Source organism: Brachionichthys hirsutus, chromosome 17 (genome assembly GCF_040956055.1).
Source record: "Brachionichthys hirsutus isolate HB-005 chromosome 17, CSIRO-AGI_Bhir_v1, whole genome shotgun sequence".
NCBI lineage: Eukaryota > Metazoa > Chordata > Actinopteri > Lophiiformes > Brachionichthyidae > Brachionichthys > Brachionichthys hirsutus.
In genome coordinates, this window is record NC_090913.1 from 8234196 (window position 1) to 8242794 (window position 8599).

The 8599-nt window shown below is 48.8% G+C and overlaps 1 protein-coding gene across 1 annotated transcript; it reads left to right on the top strand.

Moving 5' to 3' along the window:
• Positions 1 to 1259: 1259 nt before the first annotated feature.
• On the top strand, positions 1260 to 7547 carry ncapg (non-SMC condensin I complex, subunit G). The gene is made up of 21 exons (XM_068751108.1): positions 1260 to 1425; positions 1830 to 2075; positions 2160 to 2388; positions 2556 to 2701; positions 2788 to 2872; positions 3004 to 3196; positions 3268 to 3417; positions 3718 to 3858; positions 3941 to 4064; positions 4219 to 4308; positions 4456 to 4644; positions 4737 to 4847; positions 5074 to 5193; positions 5431 to 5673; positions 5766 to 5947; positions 6048 to 6213; positions 6392 to 6556; positions 6725 to 6848; positions 7028 to 7075; positions 7176 to 7245; positions 7324 to 7547. Exons 1-21 carry the CDS (start codon positions 1318 to 1320, stop codon positions 7445 to 7447), a joined length of 3054 nt encoding a protein of 1017 aa, XP_068607209.1. The 5' UTR covers positions 1260 to 1317; the 3' UTR covers positions 7448 to 7547.
• Positions 7548 to 8599: the final 1052 nt, after the last annotated feature.

Here is an 8599-nt window from a genome sequence, read left to right on the forward strand (position 1 = left end):
AAGGGATAGTGCAGCAATTTAGTGGAAAGACGCGCAACAAACACGCGCAAAATGGAAGCGCTGGAGGTGAAGCTATTCGTCTCAGTCTCTGATGTGGGGACATCAGTCTACAATGTGGCTACAATAAGCGCCTTGGATCGAATCTTCTGTGATTTAAATGAAGTTGCTGCATTTTATGTAAACCCAGTGTTCTATAGGGGATAATGCATCAGGAAGACGTCAGCGGATTTGTGATTGAGGCCATTTTCACATATTTTTGACTGATGACACGCACATGAGCTAATGGAGAGACCTTTCGGCTCTGCATCCACTACCATGAATATTTAATACGGTAAAACACTGCTCAAGTAATCCTTATGCCCATATGCACGCAGGTCTAAACAGAAACGAGACGGAAATCCCTCTACATTGAGTTGAGTTCCGGGGGGGGGGGGGGGGGCTGTGTCTCCCCAGGACAAACAAAATGAGAAAATCGGTTACACAGGCAGCGGAACAGAAAAATGAAAATGCTGGTCCCATACAGTCGCCTCTTGAGAGCATCACCTGTGAGGGACATATATTCGCTACTTTTTCTTAATGGGCTCTGCGCATGTAAAACATGCAAATCACAAAAAAAATCCCCTTAGATAAAATCTAATCAAATAAATACATATTAAAATAATTATAATATAATATAATAAAAATGCCTTGCGATGAACTGGTGGCCCGTAGGCAAGTATGAATGAATGATACTCCAACCAAAAAGCTATGCAGGTTACATTTTAACCTTTAACCTAAGATATGCCTGCCAATACTTTTCATTATAAAATAATCGCTTTTATTATTGGTATATTACAGAGCTACTACAACTTATATTAGTCACCGCGATCACAAATGCATCGTTGCACGGGAGCCAGAAAATGTAACTGCCTGCCAAACTAAACTCAGGGCAATTTAGCCCAAAGTGCGTCATTACGTACGACTCGAGCGTGCAACTCAATTATCGCGAGAACACGCGAGAATTGAATTTAAAAACAGGCGGTAGCGTTTGGTTGGGAAAACAGAGGGAAAGGTGAAATAACTTTACAATTTATAATGTCTGCATTATTACTGTGAAAAGGTTATGTAAGAAGTCTGTCGGGAACTCCGCCCCTCATCCGTTATTCGGTTTCGTTGATTTCCTGCTCACCTTTCACCGGGCTTTGGTTAGCTAATGCTAACGACGCACCGGAGACCTGCAGCTACCGTTAGCATCTAGTAAAAGTCAGTGTCGGAGTGATTTCGAGGTGCGTTTCTGCTGTGGAGTAATTTCGTTCTTATCCGGTTTTGGAAGGAAAGATGACTTCGGAAAATGAAATGGACATTAAAGAGGCTTTTCAACGTGCTCAGAAGGGCCACAACAACAAAGCGAAGCTGGTGACGAGCTTGAGGAGCCGCTACCTGAAGGTGAGCTCATGTAAAACGATTGTGTTTTCTCTAGAGCGGTTGTTTTCCACATTAATTTGTTCATAGCAATCTGACCTCTGGGATATTTGCCTCCAGATAAGTTGACAGCAGTTTTTGTGTCAGGAATCAGTCCAAAAACATTGGTGTTTTTTGTTGTATTGAACTTTTTGAGTCTTGTTTGTTGTGTTTATTGCAAACCTAATGGAGGTTTAATAACTTTTGTTTCTGAATGCTGCTTCTGTGTTTAGTTTTGCCCCCCCCCGGGGCAAGCAAACAACCCTGGATGGGCATCTATCCGTTTATGAATGACTGTTGCCCCTTTATTACCCCGAACATAAATCTGTTTCTCGCGTTTTGCTTCACCTTTCGTCGGTGACGTCGTCGTCTGCCTCCCGTCCCGTCAGCTTGAGGACAAAACGCCGTTCCACGAGGAGTTCGTCCACCACCTGAAGTACGCCATGATCGTCTACAAGCGTGAGCCCGCGGTGGAAAACGTCATTGAGTTCGCTGCGAGGTTTGCCACCAGTTTCCAGTCTTCAGCCCAGCCGGAGGAGGACGAGGAGGAGGAGGAGGAGGAGGAGGAGGAGGAAGACGGCGAGGCGGAGGACGATCATCCTTTTTTGAGTTTCATCTTCAACTTCCTGTTGGAGGTATAAACATTATCACCGAAGCGTTTGCGGTTAAATGCTTCCTGTGTTCTCTCCGTCCTTACGCTCCGTCCCTTTTGTCCTCAGTCTCACAAAGCCAGCAGCCACGCCGTGCGCTTCCGTGTGTGCCAGCTGATCAATAAGTTGCTGGGCAGCATGGGGGAAAACGCTCAGATCAACGACGACCTCTTTGATCTAATCCACCGAGCCATGCTGGTTCGCGTCACCGATAAGTTCCCCAACGTGAGGATTCAGGCTTCCTTGGCCATGACGCGCCTGCAGCAGCCGAAGGATCCCGACTGTCCGACCGTCAACGGTTTGTTGTCTCGCATCCTGTGACGCAACGCGCTCGATTTAATATTACTTTGTAGATGTTCTAGCTGTGTTTATGTTCGGCTATAACATATTTCTGTGTAGCCACTTCCCAATAATTCAATTCTTCCTTCTAATCTGCGTTGCTCGTTTCTCCCTGTTGCCGTTTAGCGTACCTGCTCATCCTGGAAAACGATAGCAATGGCGAGGTGCGACGCGCGGTCCTGTCCTGCATCGCGATGTCGCCTCGTACTCTGCCCAAAGTGATCAAACGCACCCAGGACATCAAGGAGAACGTCCGCAAGCTCGCCTTCCAGGTAGCGCGTCCGTATAAATCTCCCGCTAAAGTCTTGATCTGAGGTTTGCTATACTCCTGAAGAGCTTTCTTTGTTTTCTGTTGAAGGTTCTCGCTGAAAAGGTTCACATTAAAGCTTTGACCATTGCCCAGAGAGTTGGCCTGCTGCAGCAGGGTCTCCATGACACCTCGGGTAAAGTTGTTTTCTGCTATTAAACAGGAAGTCGCACATTTTTATCATTGAATTGATTGGATAGGTGCTGTTGAAGCTCCGCGTTAGCTGTGCTGTCCGATCAACGGCCGCTCGGCTGTGCGTGTTTGCAGAAGCCGTGAGGGGCGTGGTTTGCACGCGTTTACTTCCCGCCTGGCTGCTTCGGGTCGACGGCGACATCATCGAGTTGCTCCACAGACTGGATGTGGAGAACTGCGCCCAAACGGCTCTTGAAACGCTGAAGGCCATCTTTGAAAATACGCCCTCTGAGGAGCTGGTGCGCGACGTCAAGCAGCTCGACAACAGGTGGCCGACGGATCCTCTCCCTCCTAACGAAACGTACGAAATGTTTGAGACGAGGAACTCTCTGTTTGAAGGAAGCTGATCCCGGCGGACTCCCTGTCCTGTGAGAACGTGCTTTACTGGAGGGCTTTGTGCGAGTTCATCAAAGCTAAAGGAGACGATGGCGACGAGATGATGGAGCAGGTGTTACCGGACGCCGCCGCCTACGGCGACTACCTCTACGGGTGAGATGCGGGACGGAGGACGTTTTAGATTCGTGATTTTAAACATCTCTGAAAGATCATTGTGCCGTCTGTAACGCAGCCTGCCGGTCGGGTGTAAATAACGAACCGTCTTTCTTCTTCGGGCATCGTTATCACATCGTTTTAGCATTTCATGTCGCTGTGCGGCGGTCGTTTCTGTGTTTTTTAATGTCGAGTTGTCCCACATTCATTATGGTACCTGAAGGCAGCCCAGCTGTAGTCCCAGCGGCCCCCCTGGGCTGTGCAGCTGTGTTACCTGCCTGCCGGCTCTCCTGCTTGCAGGTATCTGAAGGCAGTGCCGGTACTGTCAGAAGAGCAGAGGGCCGACTTCAACCAGCTGGAGCTGGTCATGACCAAGGAGTTCATCTCCCAGCAGCTCATCCATCTCATCGGATGCCTCGACACCAACGAGGAGGGCGGCAGGTGAGGCGAGGAGCGGCAGAAGTCTGAAGCGATGTTTGTTGTTGCGGCCTTAAATAGATGGGATGTATTTTTGTTTTTGTAGAAAGCGAGTGTTGGTGGTCCTGCAGGAGATGCTGGCTCTCCCGCAAACTCCTTCCTCCCTCGTCTCCCTCCTCACAGAGAAACTCCTCAAGCTCATTTCTGATGACAACAGGCGCATCCAAACTGTGAGTGACAACCGACCTTTTTTTTTTTTTTCCTCCGCTGTAAATTCACTGGATTGAATTTACAGGCTTCGCTGAATTTGCTGCGTCGTGCCTCTGATATATCGTTCCTGAATTAGATGTACGGCTTTAAATGAGCTCGGCTTGCGTTGCACAGGTGGCAGAAATCATCTCGGACGTGAGGGAGCCCATCACGGTGGTCAGTCAGCCGGCGGATGAGAATGAGAACCGCCGAAAGCAGGTCCAGGTAGGCAAAACGGAGACGTCGGATCCGTCCTCATCCTCGGTTCCAATCGGCCAGCGGTGAACTTCCCACGACGTCGGGCTCCAGGAGGGATCGCCTCTCCCTCTTTCAGGAAGCAGCTCGCAAACATGTGAGCTGCTTCCCTTTCAGCTTGCAGAGGTAAAGGTCCGTCTCCTGGAGGCCAAACAAGCCCTGGAGGAATCCATCGCCGCTCAAGAGTTCAACCGCGCCGCAGAGCTCAAGGACTCCATCGAGGAGCTCGAGAACCGCCGGAACCGGATCGTCCAGGAAATCGCAGCGAGTTGCCAGCCGGCGGACAAGGAGGTCCGCAGTGAGAAGGTGCGTTCCACAGCTAGAACCGGCGGTCGGTCAGGATGAAGGTCGTTTGATGCCGTTTGTCCAGGATTCAGCGACAACTTTCGTTTCCCCAGAACGACCCAGAGACGCTCCTCCGGTGTCTAACCATGTGTGCAGAACTGCTGAAGCAGATGAGCATGAAGACCAGGATAGGTCCGACGATAAGCGCCTTGATGTCCTCGCTGGTATAGGCCCCGCCCACCCCCCACACACACACACACCCTACTGCGCAGTACAAGTCAGGACCATCAACCAGCGTTCTTGCTGGAGGTTTGGTTTATATACGTATCTGAGCTCGGTGTTATTTAAGTACTTCCTGTCCCTGATAATCTGATTAGATTAGCTCTACGTTTTGAAACCAGAAAAGACGGATGAACGAACCGACGGCTGATTATTTTTTTTCCCCGTTAGATTTTGCCCGGCATAGCGAACGCTCACCCTGCTGTTCGCAACATGGCCGTGGTGTGTTTGGGAACGTGCGCCCTCCACAGCAGGGAGCTGGCGAAAACCCACTTGGTCCTGTTGCTGCAGGTAACTGTCCTACACACGTTTTTATTCAGTGTCACCCAAAGATTCTCGGTCATTTCTTGAGGTTTTGTGCTGCTCCGAAAACAATGGCGGCAAATAAAACAGTTACTGAAGACGCCTGAATTATTTTTGATGACTTTACTGAGGGGGGGGGAAATAATTCATCGTGTGGTTTTCTTTTATCGACCCTAAATCCCCGGCTGGACGTCCCAGTTCTAACGCGCGGCTGCCTGTTTTCAGATTTCCCAGTTGGACGAGGTGAGGATCCGTATCTCGGCTCTGCGGGCCATCGTCGACCTTCTGCTGCTGTTTGGCTTCCAGCTGCTCTCCGAGGCAGCCGGTCCCGAGACGGCGGCCGCCGCGTCCTCCCGGTCACCGGACGGACGGGAAGAGACGCCGGCGGTGGCCGAAGAGAAGGCCGATCTGCCCGAGGACAGCGCACAGAGTGTACTTGTGCTGCTGTCAGAGTTCCTGGACAGCGAGGTGGGGGGGCGGGACTGTCTTTTTTGTATTTTCATTTTAAAGTCTCTCTGAAGGCGAGCGTACTGAATGTTCCGTGTGTTCCACGCTTCCAGGTGTCTGATCTCCGTACGGAGACCGCAGAGGGCCTCGCCAAGCTAATGTTCACCGGTCGCATCACGAGCTCCAAGATGTTCTCCCGGCTGATACTGCTGTGGTACAACCCCGTCACCGAGGACGACACCCGACTCCGGCACTGCCTCGGCGTCTTCTTCCAGCTCTACGCCCGGGAGAGCAGGTCTCACACACACACACACACACGCACACGACGTGCTTTGATTAGCTGCGTCTGTGATGTGATTGGTTATGAATTGGACTCTGTCTTTGCGTGTCATCAGGGCCCACCAGGAGGTCGTGGAGGAGAGTTTCTTGCCAAGCGTCCGGACTCTCCTGAACGCCCCGGCCACCTCTCCACTCGCTGAAGTGGATATTAACAACGTGGTCGAGCTGCTTGTGGAGCTGACCCGCCCAAGTATACTCATTAAGCCCTCAACTAACACCGAGGTATTAATCACGGGTCAGCTTGAGAAGTTCCTCCACGTTGCTTTCTTCTCACAAATTGTTTTGTTGTAGACAAGTCTAAACATTTTCTTAATCAGTTCACGATTTGATTCACAATTGTTTGAGTACGCTCGAACGAAAGCTGGATGACATTTATCGAGTGCATGCGTCTTTTAAGGAGGTGTGTGTGCACGACTACTTGGCGGTGCGCATGTGTGGGGAGATGCTTAAAGACCCGACGGCCCCCGAGGTGCGTCTCTACGCCAAGACTCTCTGCAACCTGGAGCTCAGCAGGGACGGGACGGTCAGGAAGGACCTGCAGACGCTGCTCCAGCAGCTCGTACAGGTTCATCCAGACTCGTGCACGGCTCCACCGAGAAATATGCAAAGATTTTGTCGTAAACCCATAAAGGGTTTCCCCCCACAAATGGAAGTTCTGGAGCCAAATGAAGGACTCTGCAGACTTCCAATTCCTCCCGAAGGGGAAATGATTCCATTCCCTTCTGGTCTTCAGGTGGTGAAGGATCGCGTCTGTCTCCGCGCTCTCGAGAAGATGACTCATCAGTTGATGGACTCGACGGAACAGGCCGAGGCCGTTAGCGTTACGGCGCTACAACCGCTGGATGTCAATGCAGACGGTACGCACGCCATGAAAGGCGCCTTCTGGTTCACCAGATGCGCACCTCACGTGGCGACCCGTCAAATTAAAGGGCTGTGGCTCGTCTGTTTGTCGAAAAGTGGATTTAGAATGCATACCCTCTTCTAGCAACTCGGGTGTCACAGGATAAAAAAAAAAAAACCTGCCATGTTTCCACAGAGGCCGCGACAGACGACGTGTCAAAATCTGTAAAGAGGCCTAAACGAGGTAATGCAGGTTCCCTGTTATGCAGAACGGCACATAGAGCATGGCAGCAGGTGATGAAGCCTGATTGTGTGTGTGTGTGTGTGTGTGTTTGTGTGCGCAGGTCAGAGAAAAGCGTGTTCATCCAAAGGAAGCAAAAAGCCTGGTAGGAGGGCCGAGTCGTCAGAGGAGAGGTCAGTGTTTGAACCGCATGTCTCCGGACACCGACGTGCACGCTTTAATGCATTCACATTTTTTTTTTTCTTTGTCAGTGATGGCGAAAATGTTCCCGAGTCGGTTCCTGTGGTGCGTCCTTCACGGAGGGCCAAGGCTGCAGCTCTCGAAAAGGCCAAGCTGGACCTCAACCCCCTCATTGACCAGGAAGCCAACTTATAGAAGGCAGGCTGGAGTTAATGCGGAGAGGGATATGAACATTTCTCACTTTTAAATTGTGTTTTTCTCGTTTTCTTCGTTTAGCGGTACAATAAATCATATTGATCACTGATTCTTTGAAAAGTTTCTTTATTGTTCCAATCACAGACACATCTTTGCTGTATCTGTAACAAGAAGGTATAAAAACACGATAGAGAAAATATACAACAGATATTTAGCACCAAGTTCTTCAACAAAGAGCTGACGTTCGTCAAGAGACTGATCCGCCTCGCGTCGATCATGTTGAAATGGCAACCGAGGACAAACGCACAAGGGTATTCAGACAAAAACACTTTTGACCTACAGCCAGAAACCTTGACGGGATGAAACAACAATTTTAATCAAACGTTAGTGTTTATCGATCATCCATCAGACCGGTTCATACAATAGATAAGCATAGCAACAGTAGGCCTACGTGTTCAAGAGGAGCTAGGCATTTCTTACAAATTTGGAAAAACACATTCTAAGGAAGCCTAAGCAACAAATATTTCACCTGTATTTAAGCAGGAAGTAATGCTATAATAGAATATAAAAAAAACTTTAATGCTGTTCTATCAATTAAGGAGCTTTTATTTTTCTTCATTCAAAATAAAAAAACAGGTGGAATTTATTTTTGTCTAGGAATATCCTTCCTAAGTAAGATCACATCACATGGCTGTGGAAACAACTGAAGTAATATCCTAGGCCACTGGTACTTGCGTACATCCATTCGTCCGTCAGTAATAAAATAATTACATACCGATACATCATCTGGGTTTGTATTGCACCAAATATATTATCTAGTTTTACAGTAGGGTTTGGTAATGGGACATGGGCGTGCAAAATATCGGGGAGGAACCTGTCCTGGGATTAATCTCAGGTGAAAGAGTGCAAGAAGTCGATCCAACACCAACAAGTTAATGCTTTGGGTGAAAACAAGACAATCATGAAGATAAACGAATTAATTATCCCGCAAACAAATATATTAAATCAGAATCTACTGTCTAAAACGTTACATAATGGGCATTTTCACCATCATTTCACATAAACCTGCAATTGTGTGAGTTTTGGTGTCGATTGTTATTCAGACCATGGTACTTTGTGTCTTAAAATTGAATATTGGTATAAATATGTTTG

Excerpts from the sequence above, each read along its gene's own strand:
- ncapg (XM_068751108.1), top strand. The coding sequence starts at position 1,318 with ATGACTTCGGAAAATGAAATGGACATTAAAGAGGCTTTTCAACGTGCT. Across the intron at positions 1,426-1,829 it reads TGAGGAGCCGCTACCTGAAG|CTTGAGGACAAAACGCCGTT; the intron begins GTGAGCTCATGT and ends CCGTCCCGTCAG. Across the intron at positions 5,674-5,765 it reads CAGAGTTCCTGGACAGCGAG|GTGTCTGATCTCCGTACGGA; the intron begins GTGGGGGGGCGG and ends CCACGCTTCCAG.